The following is a 21,085-nucleotide window of genomic DNA, read 5'->3' as shown; positions in this document are numbered from 1 at the left end:
GTGTGTGCAGGAGACATTAGTGGAGAGCATGTTTCCCTCCTACATCTACCCCCCCTATCCCCACCTCACACTGGGAGGGTTAGCATCCAGGATGAGAGTGTGATTCACTATCAGCATGAGGGGATCTCCCACTGAAGACAGAGATGATGAGTAAGAGTCATAGACCTGAACAGCACAGAAACAGACCCTTCGGTCCAACTCATCCATGCCGAGCAGATATCCTAAATTAATCTAGTCCCATTTGCCAGCACTTGGCCCATATCCCTCTAAACGCTTCCTTTTCGTATACCCCTTCCTCTGACAGCTCATACACACCACCCTCTGTATGAAAACGTTGCCCCTTAGGCCCTGTTTAAATCTTGCCCCTCTCACTCTAAACCTATGCCCATCTAGTTTTGGACTCCCCTACCCTGGGGTCAAGGATTTTGACTATTTACATTATCCATGCCCTTCATGATTTTATAAACCTCTAAAGAGGTCACCCCTCAGCCTCTGCCGCTCGGCGAAATAGCCCCAGCCTATTCAGCCTCTCCCCATAGTTAAAACCCTCCAACATCTTGCAAAGCTCTTTCTGCAACCTTTCAAGTTTCATGATATATTTCCTTACAGCAGGGAGACCAGAATTGAATGCAGTATTTCAAAAGTACACTATATCTTGTACAGCCGCAACACGACCTCCCGACTGCTATACTAAATGCACTGACCAATAAAGACAAGCATACCAAACATCATCTTTACCACCTTGTCTTCCTGGGACTGCTTCTCTCAGAGGGTAGGCAGACCCCCCCACTCCTCACTCAACCTCTCCCAATCGAGAGCAGAGGGGACTAGGCCAGCCCCTAATGGAAGATTTAAATCCCTTTCCTCTCATTTTAAAAATATGCCCCCAGTCTTGAAATCCCTCATCCTAGGGAAAACACATCCACCATGGGCCACCATAACAGATTGTTGATCGAGGGGGAGCCAGGGGGGAGTGGTGGAGAGGAGAGCATAGGGGCGTTGAGACACAGTCAAATCACCTGCAATCCTATGGGCTAGCACAGAAGGCCTCGAGGGGCAGAATAAACTCCCCCTGCTTCCTGGGGGGTGAGAGTTATACTTAGTGAGGGAGATGGATTAACATCAGTAGGGATACAGTCAGTAACACAGGGCCCTGGAGGGGGGGAGAGGGGTTACTGAGTGACAGTGTGAGGGAGCTGGATTAACATTAGTAGGGATACAGTCAGTAACACAGGGCCCTGGGTGGGAGAGGGGTTACTGAGGGACAGTGTGAGGGAGCTGGATTAACATCAGTAGGGATACAGTCAGTAACACAGGGCCCTGGGTGGGAGAGGGGTTACTGAGGGACAGTGTGAGGGAGCTGGATTAACATCAGTAGGGATACAGTCAGTAACACAGGGCCCTGGGGGGAGAGGGGTTACTGAGTGACAGAAGATATACTATATTCTATAACAGATGAATAATAATATTTAAGACCCTTTTCATAACAACAGATATGAGATTGTGATGGCAGTGGACAGTGTATAGCTGAGGTACCTTTGGAAAAGATTCAGTTGTCAGTAATGGGTTTGACGTTGAGATGTGACCATCTTGGCACTCCAACGACCAGGTTAACTGTCAAGTCAAACTGTGAGTAAACAACGCACGGACCCCTGTGACATCACAGAAGATGGCTGCACCAGGTCAGTCATTCCTTTCCAAAGATTCCTGAAAGGAACCATCAGACAGAGACCTGGGACGGACAGGACTCTTACCCTGCTCTCCTGAGTCACCGACAGTTGTGATAAATCACAGCTCACCTCTCTATCTGACCTTCAACTCTCAGCCTTGGCTTTGTAAGGTTCAATCCCCTGTCCACGGGGTGAATCTTGAACTGGGGGTGGGTTTCAGAATGATGGGTCTTCTCTTGAAAATGGAGACAAGGAGGAATATCAAGGGCAAATTTTCAGAACAACAAGGGGTTTGGGAGGGAACAGGCAGGAAAGTTGGGGTGGAGGACACAATCAGATCAGCCACTATCAAACAGCACAGGAGATTCAAGGGGCTGAATGGCCTCTTCCTGCTCTGAATTTTTCCAATGTTGTTATTAACCGCAGTCTTGAAAATGCCTCTTTTGAAAGATGGTTGGGGTCACTGCTGGTAACCAGGTACAGTGCTGGTTAATGAATTCGGTTGGAGTCAGTGCTGGTAACTAGGGACAGTGCTGGTTAATGAAGCTGGTTGGAGTCAGTGCTAGTAACCAGGGACAGTGCTGGTTAATGAATTCGGTTGGAGTCAGTGCTGGTAACTAGGGACAGTGCTGGTTAATGAAGCTGGTTGGAGTCAGTGCTAGTAACCAGGGACAGTGCTGGTTAATGAATTCGGTTGGAGTCAGTGTTGGAAACTAGGGACAGTGCTGGTTAATGAAGCTGGTTGGAGTCAGTGCTAGTAACCAGGGACAGTGCTGGTTAATGAAGCTGGTTGGAGTCACTGCTGGTAACCAAGGGCAGTGCTGGTTAATGAAGCTGGTTGGAGTCAGTGCTAGTAACCAGGGACAGTGCTGGTTAATGAACTTGGTTGGAGTCAGTGCTAGTAACCAGGGACAGTGCTGGTTAAGGCAGAGGATTAGAGTTGGTGCTGATAACCAGGGAGTGCTGGTTAATGAAGACACTTGGGAGTCTGTGCTGCTAACTTAGCTGGTTAATGAAGACCATGGATTATCAGTTTGCATTTTGAATCCCACATTGTCTGCCTGACAAATATCAGTGTGACCTACACCTTAAAATACTCGGTAATCTCCTGAGGCACAGTGCCAAAGGCTCATAATCCCTTGGAGAAAATGTGATTATTCCTAAAACAGCAAACTCCGTTTTAAACAGTGGCCCTACCTCATTCTGGGCTTAGTCTCATAGGGGATCATCCTTTCCACATCCACCTCGGATCCTATACATTTCATTCTAGTGACCTCCTCCTCACTCTTCTCAACACCAGTCTGTTCAACCGTGCCCGATTGTTAGCAGCACCGTCCTATGCCTCTTGAGTCATGTAGCATGGAAACAGACCCTTCGGTCCAACCAGTTCATGCTGACCATTATCCCAAACTAAAATTAGTCCCACCTGCCTACTTCTGGCCTATATCCATCTGACTTGCTCCTATTCACAGACTTAAACATCATGATTGGACGCACACCCACCACTTCCTCAGGGAGATCATTCCACATGCAAACCACCCTCTTGTCTTTTAAAAAAAAATAGCTTTTCTAATTCTCACCTTAAAAATGTCCCCAGTCTTGAAACCTCATCCAAGGGAAAAGACACCTACCATTAATTCCATACCCCTCATTATTTTATAATCCACTATAAGGTCACCTCGACTGCCTCTGCTCCAGTGAAAAGGTCCCAGCATATCAAGCCTTTCTTTGCAATTCAAACCTCCATACCTGACAATATCCTGGTAAACCTCTTCTGAACCCTCTCCAGCTTAATAGTATTCATTTTTCAATCAGCGTCCCTTTGGACCTTGGTTTAATGGGAAGTTTCTCCCACTCCCCCCACCCCTCCATCCTTTCAAATACCACCTTCATATGTCCTGTCTTCCCCTTCTCTAGGGGGGAGCAGCTTAGCCTATGATTTGAGGCCAAGACAGACCTAATCAACAAGGGTTATGGGGGATACTAGAGTTGAGGATTATCAGATCAGCTGCTCACTTCAGCTTACTAGGATTAAAATCTGATTGAAGATTTGTAGCTCGGGTATCCGTTGTTGTGGTTCTGCTCGCCGAGCTGGAAGTTTTTGCTGCAAACGTTTCGTTCCCTGGCTAGGGAACATCATCAGTGCTGTTGGAGCCTCGTGTGAAGCGCTGCTTTGATGTTTCTTCCGGTATTTATATTGGTTTGTTCTTGCCGCTTCCGGGTGTCAGTTTCAGCTGCAGTGATTTGTATGTGGGGTCCAGGTCGATGTGTCTGTTGATGGATGTTCTTGCCGTTTCCGGGTGTCAGTTTCAGCTGTAGTGGTTTGTATATGGTGTCCAGGTCAATGTGTCTGTTGATGGAGTTTGGGGATGAATGCCATGCTTCTCAGGCAATACACTCAGACAACCAGCAACATGAATTTGACTGGGAAAACACCACTATCATAGGACAAGCCAGACAGAGAACAGCCAGAGAATTCCTAGAAGCATGGCATTCATCCCCAAACTCCATCAACAGACACATCGAGCTGGACCCCACATACAAATCACTGCAGCTGAAACTGACACCCGGAAGCGGCAAGAACAAACCAATATAAATACTGGAAGAAACATCAAAGCAGCGCTTCACAGGAGGCTCCAACAGCACTGATGATGTTCCCTAGCCAGGGAATGAAACGTTTGCAGCAAAAACTTCCAGCTCGGCGAGCAGAACCACAATTACTAGGATTGTGCCAACTTAGTAGGCAGGGCAAGTCAGGACAGGACTTATACACTTAATGGTAGGGTCCTGGGGAGTATCGCCAAACATAGAAACCTTGGGTTGCAGGTGCATTGTTCCTTGAAAGTGGAGTCGCAGGTAGGCAGGGTGGTTAAGGCTGCGTTTGGCACGCTTACCTTTAGTGGTCAGTGCACTGAGGAGTTGGGAGGTCATGTGACTTTGAATGAAAAAGGGATCTGTGGGTGGCTCAGTGGTTAGCACTGCTGCCTCGCAGCACCAGGGTCCCAGGTTCGATTCCAGCCTTGGGAGACTGTCTGTGTGGAGTTTGCACATTCTCCTTGTGTCTGCGTGGGTTTTCTCCCACCATCCAAAGATATGCAGGTCAGGTAAATTGGCCATGCTAAATTGCCTGTAGTGTTAGGTGCATTAGTCAGAGGGAAATGGGTCTGGGTGGGTTACTCTTCAGAGGGTCAATGTGGACTTGTTGGGTCTCAGGGCTTGTTTCCACACTGTAGGGAATGTAATCTAATCTCAGTCATGTTGCAGCTCATTGTTTAGGCCACTTTTGGAATATTGCGTGCAATTCTGATCTCCCTGCTACAGGAAGGATGTTGCTAAACTTGAGAGGGTTCAGAAAGGATTTAAAAGAATGTTGTCAGGGTTGGAGCTAAAGGGAGAGGCTGAATACTGCTGGGGCAGCTTTCCCTGGAGTGTCAGAGGTTCAGGGGTGATCTTAAAATCATGAGGAAAAGGGTGAATAGCTAAGGTCTTTTCCCAGGGTAAGGGAGTCCAAAACTAGAGGCCATAGGTTTAGGGTGAGAGGGGCAAGATTTAAAAAGGGACCTGAAGGACAACATTTTCACTCAGAGGTGGTGCGTGTATGGAATGAGCTGCCGGAGGAAGTGGTGGAGGCTGGTACATTTAAACGGCATCTGGATGGGTATATGAATAGGAAGGCATTAGAGGGATATAGGCTAAGTGCTGGCAAATGGGACTAGATACAGGAAAGCCACACACACACACACAGACCAAGTCCTGAACTACGAAAGCAACCGCCCCAACACACACAAAAGAAGTTGCATCAAGACACTATTCAAAAGGGCCACAACACACTGCAGTACACCAGAACTGCAAAAAGAGGAAGAACAACACCTCTACAATGTATTCGCCAAAAACGGATACCCGCGCACTTTCATCAACAGATGCCTAAGGGAAAGACAACGGAACGAGGACATGCCACAACCCAAAGGACTAGCCACACTACCATACATCAGGAGCATTGCTGAACGGACAGCCAGACTACTACGACCACTAGGACTCATAACAGCACACAAACCAACAGCCACTCTCAGACAACTCACCAGGACAAAGGACCCGATACCCAGCATGAGCAAAACCAATGTAGTGTACAAAATCCCATGCAAGGACTGCACAAAACACTACATAGGACAAACAGGAAGACAGCTAACGATCCGCATCCATGAACACCAACTAGCCACGAAACGACACAACCAGCTATCCTTAGTAGCCACACACGCAGATGACAAGCAACATGAATTCGACTGGGACAACACTACTATTATAGGACAAGCCAAACAGAGAACAGCCAGGGAATTCCTAGAGGCATGGCACTCATCCACAGATTCAATCAATAAGCACATCGACCTGGACCCAATATACCGACCACTGCAGCGGACAGCTGGAACTGACAACTGGAAGCGGCAGATTCAAACCACTACAAATGGGGGAGGCAAGATCACAGAAGTGCTTCACAGAAGGCTCCCAAGCACTGAGGATGTCACCTAGACAGGGGACGAAACGTCTGCAACACAAACTCCCAGCTTGGCGAACAGAACCACAACAACACTAATGAGATGTGGGGATTGTTCAAGGAGCAGCTACTGCGTGTCCTCAATAGGTATGTACCAGTCAGGCATGGTGTAAAGGGCCTTGTGAGGCAGCCGTGGTTTAGTAAGGAATTGGAGTCCCTTGTGAAAGGGAAGAAGGCGGCATATGTAAAGATGAGGCGTGAAGGTTCAGTAGGGGCGATTGAGAGTTATAAGGTAGCCAGGAAGGAGCTAAAGAGGGAGCTAAGAGAAGCGAGAAGGGGACATGAAAAGTCTTTAGCTGGTAGGATTAGGGAAAACCCAAAGGCTTTCTATAGGTATGTCAAGAATAAAAGGATGACTAGGGTAGGTATCGGTCCAGTCAAGGATAATAGTGGGAAGTTGTGTGTGGAGGCGGAGGAGATTGGAGAGACATTAAATCAGTACTTTTCATCAGTATTCACTCAGGAACAGGACACTGTTGCTGATGTGAATATGGAATCACAAATAATTAGAATGGATGCCCTGGAAATATGCAGGGAAGAGGTTTTGGGAATATTGGAAAGGATGAATATAGATAAGTCTCCTGGGCCTGATGGCATTTACCCCAGGATCCTATGGGAAGCTAGGGAGGAGATAGCAGAGCCATTGGCCTGGATTTTTATGTCGTCGTTGTCAACGGGAATAGTACCAGAGGACTGGAGGATAGCGAATGTGGTCCCATTGTTCAAGAAAGGGAGTAGGGATAGCCCTAGTAACTATAGGCCAGTGAGTCTGACTTCAGTGGTGGGCAAAGTCTTAGAGAGAATGGTAAGGGATAAGATTTATGAACATCTGGGTAGGAATAACGTGATCAGGGATAGCCAGCATGGTTTTGTGAAGGGCAGGTCGTGCCTCACAAACCTTATTGAGTTCTTTGAGAAGGTGACTAAGGAAGTGGATGAGGGTAAAGCAGTAGATGTTGTGTATATGGATTTTAGTAAGGCGTTCGATAAGGTTCCCCATGGTAGGCTAATGCTAAAACTTCGGAGGTATGGCATTGAGGATACATTAGAGGTTTGGATTAGGAATTGGCTGGCTGGAAGGAGACAGAGGGTAGTAGTTGATGGATTATGTTCATCTTGGAGTGCAGTTACTAGCGGTGTACCACAAGGATCTGTTTTGGGACCATTGCTTTTTGTTATCTTTATAAATGATCTAGAGGAAGGACTTGAAAGCTGGGTAAGCAAGTTTGCGGATGACACAAAAGTCAGTGGAGTTGTGGATAGTGAGGAAGGAAGTGGTAGGTTACAGCGGGATATAGATAAGTTGCAGAGCTGGGCGGAAATGTGGCAAATGGAATTCAATGTAGCTAAGTGCGAAGTCGTTCACTTTGGTAGGAATAACAAGATGATGGATTACTGGGCTAATGGTAGGCTACTTGGTAGTGTGGATGAGCAGAGGGATCTTGGTGTCCATGTACACAGATCTCTGAAAGTTGTCACCCAGGTAAATAGTGCTGTGAGGAAGGCATATGGTGTACTGGGCTTTATTGGCAGAGGAATTGAGATCCGGAGTCCTGAGGTCATGTTGCAGTTGTATAAGACTCTGGTGAGGCCTCATCTGGAGTATTGTGTGCAGTTTTGGTCGCCATACTATAGGAAGGATGTGGAAGCTTTAGAACGAGTGCAGAGGAGGTTTACCAGGATGTTGCCTGGAATGGTAGGAAAATCTTATGAGGAAAGGCTGAGGCGCTTGGGGCTGTTCTCATTGGAGAAGAGAAGGTTTAGGGGAGATCTGATAGAAGTGTATAAGATGATTAGGGGTTTAGATAGGGTAGATACTAAGATCCTTTTACCGCTAATGGAGTCAGGTGTTACTAGGGGACATAGCTTTAAATTAAGGGGTGGTAGGTATAGGACAGATGTTAGGGGTAGATTCTTCACACAGCGGGTTGAGAGTTCATGGAATGCCCTGCCTGTATCAGTGGTGAACTCTCCTTCTTTATGGTCATTTAAGCGGGCATTGGATAGGCATTTGGAAGTTATTGGGCTAGTATAGGTTAGGTAGGATTCGGTCGGCGCAACATCGAGGGCCGAAGGGCCTGTACTGCGCTGTATCCTTCTATGTTCTAACAGAACCACCGTGGGTGGCACGGTGGCACAGTGGTTAGCACTGCTGCCTCACAGCGCCAGGGACCTGGGTTCAATTCCCGCCTCAGGCGACTGACTGTGTGGAGTTTGCACGTTCTCCCCGTGTCTGCGTGGGTTTCCTCCAGGTGCTCCGGTTTCCTCCCACAGTCCAAAGATGTGCGGGTCAGGTGAATTGGCCATGCTAAATTGCCCGTAGTGTTAGGTAAGGGGTATGGGTGGGTTGCGCTTCGGCGGGTAGGTGTGGACTTGTTGGGCCGAAGGGCCTGTTTCCACACTGTAAGTAATCTAGTAATCTAATCTAAAAACAGGGACTAGATTAATTTAGGATATCTGGTGAGCATGGATGAGTTGGACTGAAAGGTTTGTTTCCGTGTTGAACTGTGACTGTTCCTTCAATACCTCCCCCTTGAGTGACAAAAGATGTTCAAGTGCAGGGGTAGACCAAAAAGTAAGAGTTCAAGACTTGGACACTGCTTACAGGAGAAGTGTAGAAACCACAGAACTAAAACTCAAAAAGGAAATCAGGGAAAGTGAAGAGAAGGTATGAAAGAAATACAGGCTAGTTTTAAAAAAAAATCTGAGACAACACTTCATAAATTCTTAAAATGCAAGAGAATAAATGGGGAAAAGACTAAAGTGGCAACCCGACTGCAGTGGCTAAAGCGTAGGAGCTGCACGAGGTATCATAAGAGATGGGTAGAAGAGGAGGTGCTTACCATCCTCAAAGAGTGAATGAACAGTGGGGTCGAGGGATTCACTTGCGCAGGTTGGGAGGGGCAAGACCAGAAGGCCCTGCCGTGCACTCTCCAACAACAATGCTGCTCGAGTTCTGGGTCAATCATGACAGGACACTGCCGACAGTTCCAGCCTCTGCATTACAGGACACGTGCAATCTCTCAATGTCGAGGGAGATTTAATGATGGGGTGGCACTGGGAATGGTAAATATTAGCAATCTGGTGTAAGGGGAGGCAATGGCCTTTGTGCTATTAACATTGCATTATTAATCTAAAGACACAGGTAATGTGCTGGGGACCTGGGTTCGAATCCCACTAATGGCAGACGGTGATTAAAATAATTCTGGAATTAAGAGTCGAATGAAAACCATGAATGTGTTGCTGATTGTCAGAAAAAACCCCACCTGTTCATTAATGTCCTTTAAAGGAAGGAAACCGCCATTCTCCCTGACACCAGAATCACAGACGTAATCGACTCTGAACCGTCCTCTGGGCAATTAAGGATCGATAATAAATACTGGGCCCAGCCAGCTACACTCACATCTCGTGAATGCATAAAAATAAATAGGATCAGCTGAGGTTGTTTGCATTGGCAAAGGGGCAGTCTGATCGAACGGAGTTGCCCAAAGTCACATTTATAGAAAACTCTCTTTTAAATCAAGGATTGGCAGGGGATTATGAAGAAATATTCCAACCAGAAAATAGCTGTAATCTAGAACCCTAGCCCGAGGAAACCTTGAAAGTGGGATTAGATTGGATGGCTTTTCCTAGGATAGACACAATTATGGTCTTATGGATGGACCAAATGCCTTCCTCTGCAGCACAGATGTTTTCATATCCTCCTACTCTTTTTACGCTATTGGAAAAGCCTCGACAGCCTACAGCACAGAATGACAGACTAAAAATGTTTTTCAAACTAAACCTTTAATGAATCTTCTTTGTATAGTTTTTTTTTCCTTTGTCCAAAGTACTAATGGGCATAACAGAACCCCCTCCCTCCCTCTTGCACACTTGGATATCAAGACACAGGCAAAAAAAAGGACAGAGGTCGCATTCAAAATTCTGAGATCAGAACCAGAAGTTCCCTTTTCTTCTCTCTCTCTCCTTTTTAAACATTCAAATGTTGAAGTAAATCAAACCAGCTTTTTATTTATTCCAGAATTTTCCAAAAAGTCTAAACGAATAAATATGAAAAAAGCATGAACTTGGCTAGTGACTTTTTTGTTTTTGCACATATTTTACAACTTTATGCTTTCTTCCTCACGCCGTCTCCCCTCCCGCTCGCATCACAATGCGCGCCTCGTCTCACTGCGATTAAATGGGGGATCCGGTTAAAAGCTAACGCCTTGCCATGATTCACAAATATAACCCCTGACCTCTTGCCGGCAGGTCTTCAGTCCACTGCTGTATAGGGCCACCTGTGGATCAAAACTTGCAATATTTATTTACATCTTCAATATTTGCATGGATACAGAGATAAACAAAAGAACGAGACAAACAGCATAGTGGAAAGTGACGTCAGAACAAGTGGTCTCTGCTACTGAGTTAGCAACACCGGAGCCAATTATTTTTATGATGGAATTCCCTCCATGTTTCTCTTTTTAAAAAAAAATCCTCTTCTCCCTTCCCCCCGCCCCCCCACCCACCCTGATCCCACCCATGTGCAAGTCAAGATAATCCAAGAACGTGTGGGTGCAGGCATTGGTGTACGCGTGCGCACGCACACACACACACGCACACACAAAAATGATGCAACTTAATAGAGTGATGGAGGAGGATTCGGAGGTGGAAGGGATTGGGGAGGGAGGGGAGAATGAAAACAAAAATTCCAAAGTCTGTATTGTTTGTCCCTGTGTGAAGCGCTCACTCTAGAAATCCACTCAGCACAGGCAGTGCCTTTTCATAACGTGTTTTTTTTTGAAGTCCACTAAGGTCAGTCCAAGGAGACCCAAGTTACACACATTTTACAGTCTTGTTAAAAAATATTCTCCTGTTGCGCACTGCCTTTTAATTTCTCAATATTCCGCTGATCATTTGCTCGTTCATTCATTCCTTCCTTCAATTGCGAAGCTTTCAGGCAAGGCCAAATCCTTCCGAACACTCCTGTATCGCGAGCAGCAGCATGTGACGCAGTTTCTCGTAGCTCTCGTACACTGGGAGGTCCAGTTGGTTAAAGCTGAGGAGGAGGAATAGGAAAAGCTGAGAAGGGTCAGATAATCAATCCCTTTGTTCTCCCTTTACTGACATCTAAACTGATCCCAATCCTCAAGTCTGTTGCTTTTCTATTCTGGCTAATTTGTACGTCCCTTCCTTGGATCTAACACTATCCCTAATTTCCCTTATTAACCATAATCCAGATAACTTCCCAATTTAATTTTGGTGCCAGACAGGAGTGGGCAATTGCTGCAGTTCCTCCTCGAGCTCTTTCCCTGTTTGCCATTGTCTTTCTACCATAATCCCCAAGTAATGCATCCTAGCCAGCTCACACCTCTCACCGTTGTAGTTTCCTCTGTTCAGATTCAGAGGAATCTCTCAGAGTTGACACAGTTGATTCTATCTTCATGTGGAATTCTATCATGTTATGCTCACTCTTCCCCAAGGGGCTGATTACACCCAGGGCTGTCAATTATTCTTTTCTCATTACACAATTCCCAATCTAAGATGTCCTGTTCTCTACCTGATTCCTCATGCTGGAGAGCAGGAGACACGCCACAAATTCCTCTACGGTATTGTTACTGATGTGATTTGCTCAATCTATACACAGACTAAAGTTGTCCATTATTACAGATGCACTAGTGCTTGCATCTCTAATTCCCTGTTTGATGTCCTCCCCCACCATTACCAGGAGTGTTTGGGGGTTGGGGGGAGTGTTGTGTTATCCAAACCCCATCTCTGGCTTCTACCTCTTGGTGTTTTTCAGCTCTACCCATACAAATTCCACCTCAGCTGAGCTAATATCCTTCCTTACTATTGCATTAACGGTCTCTTTAACTAGCAATGCTACTCCATCTCCTTGACCTCTGTCCATCCTTCCAAAAAACTGAACACACCTGGATATTCAGTACAGTTGGTCACCCTGCAGCCACGTCTCTGTAATCTCAGCTATATCTACTCACAGAGCTAATTCCTCCAATTTACTGGAAATGCTCTATGCATTAAGACTTAAGCTGTTTGATTTGATGAGGAGCGGGGCAAGGCAAATTAGATTTACTAACTGGTTAGACCTGTTTAACAGGAGAAGGGAATCCGTGGCAGATTGGTAATTGAATCAGCCACGATCTCACTGAATGACAGGCATCAATGGCCTCTCTTGCTCCCACAGGTTTTGGTTTAAGTAGTACAACTGCAGTACGATAGAACTTCAATACACCACATGGTTAGGTAAAGTGAAAGAGCGAGAAAAGACCTTGGCATTTCTCCAGCACCTGTGTGTTCCAAAGCATTTCAAACGTATAGCTCTGGAACCAGGGGCCACAACTGAAAATATAACTGAGATACTGATGAGATGAGGGATGAACCTTTAGAGTTCTCTACCCCAGAGGGCTGTGGGAGCTGAGCCTTTGAATATATTTAGAGTGGAGATTGATAGATTTCCGATTATCAGTGGTGAAAGGTTCATGAGGTGAGCGAAAAGCATTGAAGTGGCTAATCAGCAGGATGGGCTTGACAGATTGAATGGCCTCCTCTTCCCACATTCTTAAAAGGACGTGTTTCCAGGCACACTGTAGTATCAGAAATGCGATCCCCAGTTTAGGCACAGTAAGCTCTCATAAACAGCACATCAACACGAGAAAGTAGTGATTTGGCTTCAAAATTTAAAAATTGGGGGGGTCTCGGTTTAAGGACTACAAACGGGCACCTCTGACACTGCAGCACTCCTGACAGAACGTGTGGCTTGGACACTGCCTCAGTTAAAAACATCTCAGAGACACAGCACCGCGCTGAATCCTTACCAAGTGTGAGCAGAGGGTAACCGGTCAGTGGAGCGATCATCTCGGTGAATCTGGAATTTCTGGATGCCATTCATTCCTTCTAAGGCAGCAAAGCCCTGGAGTGGGACTTTGGAGGTGCCGGTGACAAACTGCAGGAACTTGGCACGATCAGCCTGGTCAAAGGAGCGCAGTGCCCGCCAGAACCACTGAATCTGTGGGTGATAGATGGTGCTGTGAAACATATTTAACATGGGCAGGGACGCCTGCCCACCCAATGCACATCGTCCTATCCAGTCATCAAGTAGTGAATGTCAGTACAGAGACAAGGGACAGAATGGCCTCCTTGGGCAGTGTGATAACTTAGAGATACTGTAACATCCAGTGAACAGCAGGACACGAATAATACTGGCCCCCAGTGGGGCAACACTTACATCCTCTCGGTTTCAGGAGCTTTCATTCCAAACGGACCTAGAAAGTGCTAAAATACCTGCACGCATACAGCATACCAATTAACTGGCTCTGGCTGCACCCCACCACCCACCCCAGACCTGTCCCCACCAGTACTGTACCCCAGTGTTATACAGTGACAGACCTGTCCCCACCAGTACTGTACCCCAGTGTTATACAGGACAGACCAGTCCCCCACCAGTACTGTACCCCAGTGTTATACAGGGACAGACCTGTCCCCACCAGTACTGTACCCCAGTGTTATACAGGGACAGACCTGTCCCCACCAGTACTGTACCCCAGTGTTATACAGTGACAGACCTGTCCCCACCAGTACTGTACGCCAGTGTTATACAGGGACAGACCAGTCCCCACCAGTACTGTACCCCAGTGTTATACAGGGACAGACCTGTCCCCACCAGTACTGTACCCCAGTGTTATACAGGGACAGACCTGTCCCCACCAGTACTGTACCCCAGTGTTATACAAGTCAGACCAGTCCCCCACCAGTACTGTACCCCAGTGTTATACAGGGACAGACCTGTCCCCACCAGTACCTCAGTGATTATGCTCTCGCCGACACATGCATGAACAGGTTGATGTGTTCCTGTAAAATACAGGTGGCACGGTTTTGGCCCTAACAGAAAGGCAGTGACCGTTCTGACTGGATGTGGAGAGCACAGCACTCACTAACAGCGTGGGCAGGCGAGGATGACTCCTTTGGGCCTCACCTGTATCGAGTTAACCTGGTACTTGTGGTATTCTGTGTTTGCTTTCAAGTCGTCGATGTCAATCGTCGGCAATCCCGAAATGAGAAGCTCCAGCTCCTGCTCGGTGAAAATGGAGATCAGCCTCTTCGGAATAATCTCGTAAAAGCCTTCCAAGAAGGCAGCCAGCTGTTTCCGAATGGCACCTGCCCCAAGACACACACGAAAAACTCAAATCAAGATCTTTACCAGAAAAGCACTTGCCTCTGCACAGACAGTATTTATGCTCAGTCAGGATTGCTCTCTCCTCCTCCATTTCCCAGCCATGGGTAACAAACCTGGCCAAAATGCCTCACTTACCGGTCATCTTCATCTGACAAACCAGGTGGACATATTCTTTCTTATTTTCTTCAGTTACAACAATGTGCGCTCCGTTTGGTTTCAGCTCCCGTACCTCGCACACTCCAAACTCCTGCACCTGTCATGGAAGCAAAACAGTGCTTTCACCTTTTGGTGCCTCAGGAGGTTGTGCAGGTCAAAGGGCATGGCCCTGCTGTTGACCCAAAGGCATCGTCCACTTTCCAACTATCCCAGCCCCAGCCACAGGCTCTCAAACACTTGCAGTGCCCTCAAGCCTGCTCCTCGAGTCAATCCAACCTTGTCCAATCGATGAGACCATAGGAGAACCAGTCCATTCAGCTCTGTTATTCAAAAAACTCATGGCTGATCTGATCACCCTTGAATCACTTAAAGAAAAGCCTCCTCTCTGGAGGCTTCCTGCCTCTATTCCTGATGAAGGGCTTTTGCCCGAAACGTCGATTTTCCTGCTCCTTGGATGCTGCGCTTTTCCAGCACCACTCTGATCTAAACTCTGGTCTCCAGCATCTGCAGTCCTCATCTTTGCCTCTCAAAGAAAAGTCTACCTCAGCCTTAAATATACCTGACTCCAGGTCAGAAGGCTGCGTGTTCAAATCACGTCTGGGTCATAAGTGTTTGGGGCAGCACGGAGGCTCAGTGGTTAGCACTGCTGCCTCACAGCGCCAGGAACCCAGGTTCAATTCTGGCCTTGGGAGACTGTCTGTGTGGAGTTTGCACATTCTCCCCGTGTCTGCGTGGGTTTCCTCCGGGTGCTCCGGTTTCCTCCCACAGTCCAAAGATGTGCAGGTCAGGTAAATTGGCCATGCTTAGTCAGGTGCATTAGTCAGAGGGAAATGGGTCTGGATGGGTTACTCTTCGGAGGGTCGGTGTGGGCTGGTTGGGCCGAAGGGCCTGTTTCCACACTGTAGGGAATCTTATCTAATGCCTCAGCCTCAACATCCCACTACAGTAAAGAAACACCACCCCCAAAAGAGGAAATTCTTCAGTTCTGCCTTCAATTGGAGACCCCTTACTCTGAGATGATGCCCCTCTGGACCTACTCTCTCCCACAAGGGGAAATAGCCTCTCCATATCCACCCTCCCAAGTTCTCAAAGAGTACTGTCCGCTTCAGTAAGGTCACCTCTCAGTCTAAACTCCGGCGAGCACTTGCCCATCCTCGCCTCATGAGACAGTCCCTCCACACCTAGGACCATCTCTGGACTGCCACTAATGCTAGTTTGCCTTTCCTTAAAAAAACAACAGGCCTCAAATCCATTCACATTATTCCAGATGCGATCGGACTAGTGTATTGTGTGATTTTAGCAACATCTCCCTTCTCTAGTCTGATCTCCAACCACACTGTCCTCCTGTTCACATCCCACTTGTATGCGGGTGGAATTCCCTGAACAAATAGTTTTTTATTAAGAAAGGGGGATAATACAGGGAAGATTGAGCTAAAGATAAGGAGAGTAAACAGGATACTGGGATTAGACTGGGAAGGAACTTAAAGGGTGCAGGGAATGGGGAGGTGGGTGGGAGTGGTATTAGACTGGGTGGGATATTAAAGGGAGCAGGGAGTGAGGGGGGGGGAGAGTGAGGTTAGACTGGGTGGGATATTAAAGGGAGTGAGGAGGAGAGTGGAATATTAAAGGGAGTGAGGAGTGAGGGGGAGAGAGCAGTTAGACTGATGAAGAGATAGTAAGAGGGGTGAAGGGCGCGATTTCTATCCTGTATCAGACTGCTTGGGGAAATGTGCCGAGTCTGTCCATACCTCTGTACTGAAGGTGAGTTCGTAGCCCAGGGTAGAAACATCATTCTCCAGCAGGTAGACCAGCCCTTGGTAAAAATGGTAATCTTCACTTTCCATGTCTGTGTACCTGCGACAAGAAGCAAGTGTTTACAAAGCCAGGCTCCCCGTGAAGTGCGGCTTCATGCCCGTCCTGAGCTAGCGAGCCTGTCCCCTCAGATGCAGCATGTGCCCAGAAGCCTGGTTTTGGACAGCTCCATCCTCAGCCGCCCCCCCCCTCATTCTGCAGGGACATGCCTGGCCTTTAACCTGTGACCACTCTGGGTTGTTCGTGATGGCCCAAAACACACAGTCACAAAACATTCAGGGCTCTCCCGCGTTCCTCACAGGCATCAGTCTGCAGGAGAGGAATGTGTCAGTGTGCCTAACCTCCCCTCGCCTCTCTGATGTAACTAAATAACTCTGTCGTGCTCCAAACTGCTCAGGGTACACCCACTGCAATCTAACAGCTCTTCCACCTTCGGGCAGCAACACACCACCTTTGGGGCCAGCAGCAGCAGCAGGATCCGATGAATGCCAGACGACCCCTGAATCACCCCACGTTACATTCAATGGTGCCCTGGTGGGGAGCAACCTCACCCGACTCCAAACCCCACCCCAAAAGGACTCAATAATTGACTCCAGGCCCAAACCCAGAACTGAGGGAGTGCCTGACTGCTGGAGGTGCTGCCTGTTGAATAGTTACCCTGAAGCAACTTGTTAATAGGCACATTCATTGGTCCACTTTCTCCAAATGGAAGTGGTAGGTATGGTTAACCACACAGGGTCCCAGTTATGTATTTACTGAGTATGTGGAACATTCTTTGTTCCAGTCCTACTTGGGTTCCCTCCCCAGTACTTCAACGATGTAATCGCAGTTGCTTCCTGCTCTCATCCAAAATTGGAAAAATACCAACATTTTGTTTCTGACTTCCATCCTTGTCTCAACTTTCACCTGGTCCACCTCAGAGTTTGCCCTCCCCTTCCTTTCCTCGTCTCCTCAGTTTCCATAACTACATTTGAAAAGAAACGACGAGAGATGGAGAATCTGGGAGAATGGAAATACTCTGACAGAAAGCATGACGGCACCGACCTACATGGGTGCTTCTGACGTATCCTCATGGCTCAACCAAGGACTCTCCAAGTTACACAGGGCACTCAGCCATGTCTGACCCATCTCCTGTACTTCTGCCCCCATTCTTTTCTCTCCATCCCATCCTTTCTCCCATTATCGTCACTTTCCACCCCATCAGTCAAAGACTCATCCTCCACCATTTCTGCAATCTTCAGCGGGATACCACAAACAGAAAGCTTTTTCCCCTCCTCGGTCAGCGTTGTGTAGGGGCTGCTGTGTCCAAGCCACTGCAGTGTTCCTGTGATTCCTCACCAACACCTGTCCACCTTCCCCCATGGCACCTTTCCATGCAATTGTAAACTGTGCAACACTCGCCTCCTCTGACCGCACCCTCCTTCCCCAAATGCAGCTTGGATGACTGCTTGGCAGATACTTGCGCTGCGTTGGGAGGAATTACCTGGCCTCTCCAGGCACTAATCATTTCAATACTGTCTTGCTAACACTTTGGTCCTGGGCCACTTCGCAGTATTCTAGTGAAGCCCAATGCAAGGCGGGGGAACAGTATCTAACTTTTAACAGCACTACTTCAGAGCATGACCTCTGGCCTGCATTTTGATTCAACCAGCACTCACCCTGTCTACTTTCCACTATCGCCACCCGTCATTAACACCTATTTTACAGCACAGTCACTCCTTTCTCATCACAAGCACTCCCTTCGTCTTTCACTCTGGGCACTCACTCCCTCTGTCCCACCCCCCCCCGTTCACGGGGACTCGAGATGTTAACTCAGTCTCTGTTTCTCTGCAGGTGCTGCCTGACCTGCTGAGTTTCTCCACAGCTTCTGCTGCCCGTCTGTCCACCCTCTTGCGGGAGTGAACCCCAGTGAGCGTACCTGACTGATTTGCCAAGGATGTGTTTGTAGAAGGAGCGGGTGAAGTAGCACTCCAGCAGGCGGTTGTCATAGACTGCCTTGGCCACAATGCGGCCCACAAACTTGAAGTAGCTGAGGTGGTTGGGGTTACAGTGCGACGACGGGTTGATGGTGTATGTGACGCGGTCACCTGGCGATGTCCTGAACAGCGCGTACATGGGGTTGAACATTTCCCTCGAGATAATCATGTACCATTCCCGCAGTAGGCCACCAGCATCCTGCCCCTCCTCCCCTTCGAACACAATGTACCTGCAGGAGAGCGAAACCATCGAGATTCAGAGCTGGAGGGCTGTGGGGATTTGACTGTCCCACACCACTCTGCACCTCACAAAAACACTAAGCAGCTTACGGGTTTGGGGCCAACACACCTACACTCCAGAGGACGGAAAGGCAAGACAAGTACAGAGAAAAACACACACATTCAGGTCAAGAAAGTGATACAGCGTGCAATGAAAACATTGTTCAACTGACAAAAGGTGAATCATCCATCGAGTGCCACTCTAATCTCACTCTCTGGTTGGAGGCCCAATCTCCTGTATTGGATAAACAGACACCCCGCTCAGGGTTCGTTCTGCCTCCCACTTGGGATTGCTCGCACACAAGAGGGGTGATTCCTCAGCAGCCCCAGGAGTCTCTCCTGCCCTGGGAAATTCTCACCGAGTGGCAAACGGAAAGAGTCTCCGAGCGGAGGCTGAGATTCAGCTGCAACAGGAAGTATGGAAATGGGGACCACTGGGGAACAGTGCCAGCAGCAGCACCACAGACTGTTCAAGGTAGCTCGGGAAAGCAGACGGTGCACAGTACCCACCCAGGATTGGAAACAAGGAGCAGAGGGGTGATACCAAACTACCCAAGGCCTCCACTCTCAGCTTTTGAAGAGAAGAGGTTTGAGACAGATAGCAGCTTACAGCCGGTTCTTCATCTCTTCAGGGGACTTCCTGTGGAGCTCCCGGTACGAATCCTCAAAGACGTGGTCCCTCCTCACGTGCACTGCCAAGTCTTCCTTTCGGATTCCTTCGTCCAACCGCTCTAACTCTTGACGAAAGTACCTGCGCAAAGGAAGCAGAGCAGGTACGTCAGCAATTCGGTGACAAAAGGTCACTGCTCGGCCAGAGGGAGATCCAGGAGGATATACGGTAGGGCCTGGATACCGGATCCCAACTCCCAGTCAGGTAAATCCCAGAACTCTGTGGGAAGCTAGGAAGGTGACTGATGGCGCCCCTAGCATCACTAGCTACAGATGAGGTGCCGGAAGACTGGAGGCTGGCTAATCTGGTGCCATTACTTAAGGAAAAGCCAGGGAACTATAGTCCGGTGAACCTGACATCAGTGGTGGGCAAGTTGGAGGAGGGGACTCTGAGGGACAGGATGGACATGTACGTGGAAAGACGAGGACTGATTTGGGGTAGACCGTGGGGGAAATTGTGTATTTTTAACTTTTTGAAGAAACGAGTAAGACGACTGATGAAGGCAGAGCAACAGGCGTTGTTTATGTGGATCTCAGCAAGGCATTCGATAAGGTTCCGCATGGTAGATCGGTTAGTAAGGTTAGGTCTTGTGGGATCCGGGAACGCTGGCCAATTGGATACAAATTTGACATGAAGGTAGAAGACTGATGATGGTGGTGGAGGGTTGTTTCACGGACTGGAGGCTGTGACCAGTGGTGTGCTGGGTCCACTGCTGTTTGTTACTGATAGAAATGATTTGGATGTGTGGATGAGCAGAGGGATCTTGGTGTCCATGTACATAGATCTCTGAAAGTTGCCACCCAGGTAAATAGTGCTGTGAATGCGGCATATGGTGTACTGGCTTTTATTGGTGGAGGAATTGAGTTCCAGAGTCCGGAGGTCATGTTGCAGTTGTATAAGACTCTGGTGCGGCCGCATCTGGAGTATTGTGTGCAGGTTTGATCGCCATACTATCGGAAGGATGTGGAGGCACTGGAACAGGTGCAGAGGAGGTTTACCAGGATGTTGCCTGGTATGGTAGGAAGATCGTATGAGGAAAGGATGAGGCACTTGGGGCTGTTTTTATTGGAGAAAAGAAGGTTTAGGGGTGACTTGATAGAGGTGTACAAGATGATTAGGGGTTTAGATAGGGTTGACCATGAGAACCTTTTCCCACGTATGGAGTCAGCTATTACGAGGGGGCAAAGCTTTAAATTAAGGGGAGGTAGGTATAGGACAGATGGGGAGGCACGGTGGCACAGTGGTTAGCACTGCTGCCTCACAGCGCCAGGCACCTGGGTTCAATTCCCGCCTCAGGCGACTGGCTGTGTGGAGTTTGCACGTTCTCCCCGTGTCTGCGTGGGTTTCCTCCGGGTGCTCCGGTTTCCTCCCACAGTCACAAAGATGTGCGGGTCAGGTGAATTGGCCGTGCTAAATTGCCCGTAGTGTTAGGTAAGGGGTATATGTAGGGGTATGGGTGGGTTGCGCTTCGGCGGGTCGGTGTGGACTTGTTGGGCCGAAGGGCCTGTTTCCACACTGTAAGTAATCTAATCTAAAAGTAAGTAATCTAATCTAATGTTAGGGGTAGATTCTTTACTCAGCGAGTCGTGAGTTCATGGAATGCCCTGCCAGTAGCAGTGGTGGACTCTCTCTCTTTATGGGCATTTAAACGGGCATTGGATAGGCATATGGAGGATAGTGGGCTAGTGTAGGTTAGGTGGGGTTGGGTCGGCGCAACATCGAGGGCCGAAGGGCCTGTACTGCGCTGTGTTTTTCGATGTTTATGTTCTAAAGGCGTGCGCGCGGGCGTGCATGGTTGTA

At 48.2% G+C, this 21,085-nt stretch overlaps 1 protein-coding gene across 8 annotated transcripts in view; it reads right to left on the bottom strand.

Moving 5' to 3' along the window:
• Positions 1-10,209: 10,209 nt before the first annotated feature.
• The window catches only part of huwe1 (HECT, UBA and WWE domain containing E3 ubiquitin protein ligase 1), a 217,123-nt gene continuing 206,247 nt past the window's right edge, over positions 10,210-21,085 (bottom strand). For all 8 annotated transcript variants that reach the window (XM_060822431.1, XM_060822430.1, XM_060822435.1 and 5 more), the window contains 7 exons: positions 19,226-19,366; positions 18,279-18,566; positions 16,297-16,402; positions 14,528-14,645; positions 14,192-14,373; positions 13,035-13,225; positions 10,210-11,257 (listed from right to left, as the gene is read on the bottom strand). In XM_060822431.1, coding sequence (XP_060678414.1) covers positions 11,155-11,257; positions 13,035-13,225; positions 14,192-14,373; positions 14,528-14,645; positions 16,297-16,402; positions 18,279-18,566; positions 19,226-19,366 — 1,129 coding nt within the window. In that variant the 3' untranslated portion in view covers positions 10,210-11,154. The remainder of the gene's footprint in view (positions 11,258-13,034; positions 13,226-14,191; positions 14,374-14,527; positions 14,646-16,296; positions 16,403-18,278; positions 18,567-19,225; positions 19,367-21,085) is intronic.

This window comes from Hemiscyllium ocellatum, unplaced genomic scaffold (genome assembly GCF_020745735.1).
Source record: "Hemiscyllium ocellatum isolate sHemOce1 unplaced genomic scaffold, sHemOce1.pat.X.cur. R, whole genome shotgun sequence".
Classification (NCBI taxonomy): Eukaryota; Metazoa; Chordata; class Chondrichthyes; order Orectolobiformes; family Hemiscylliidae; genus Hemiscyllium; species Hemiscyllium ocellatum.
Note: the sequence above shows the minus strand (reverse complement) of the source record. Positions and strands in the feature narration are given on the sequence as shown.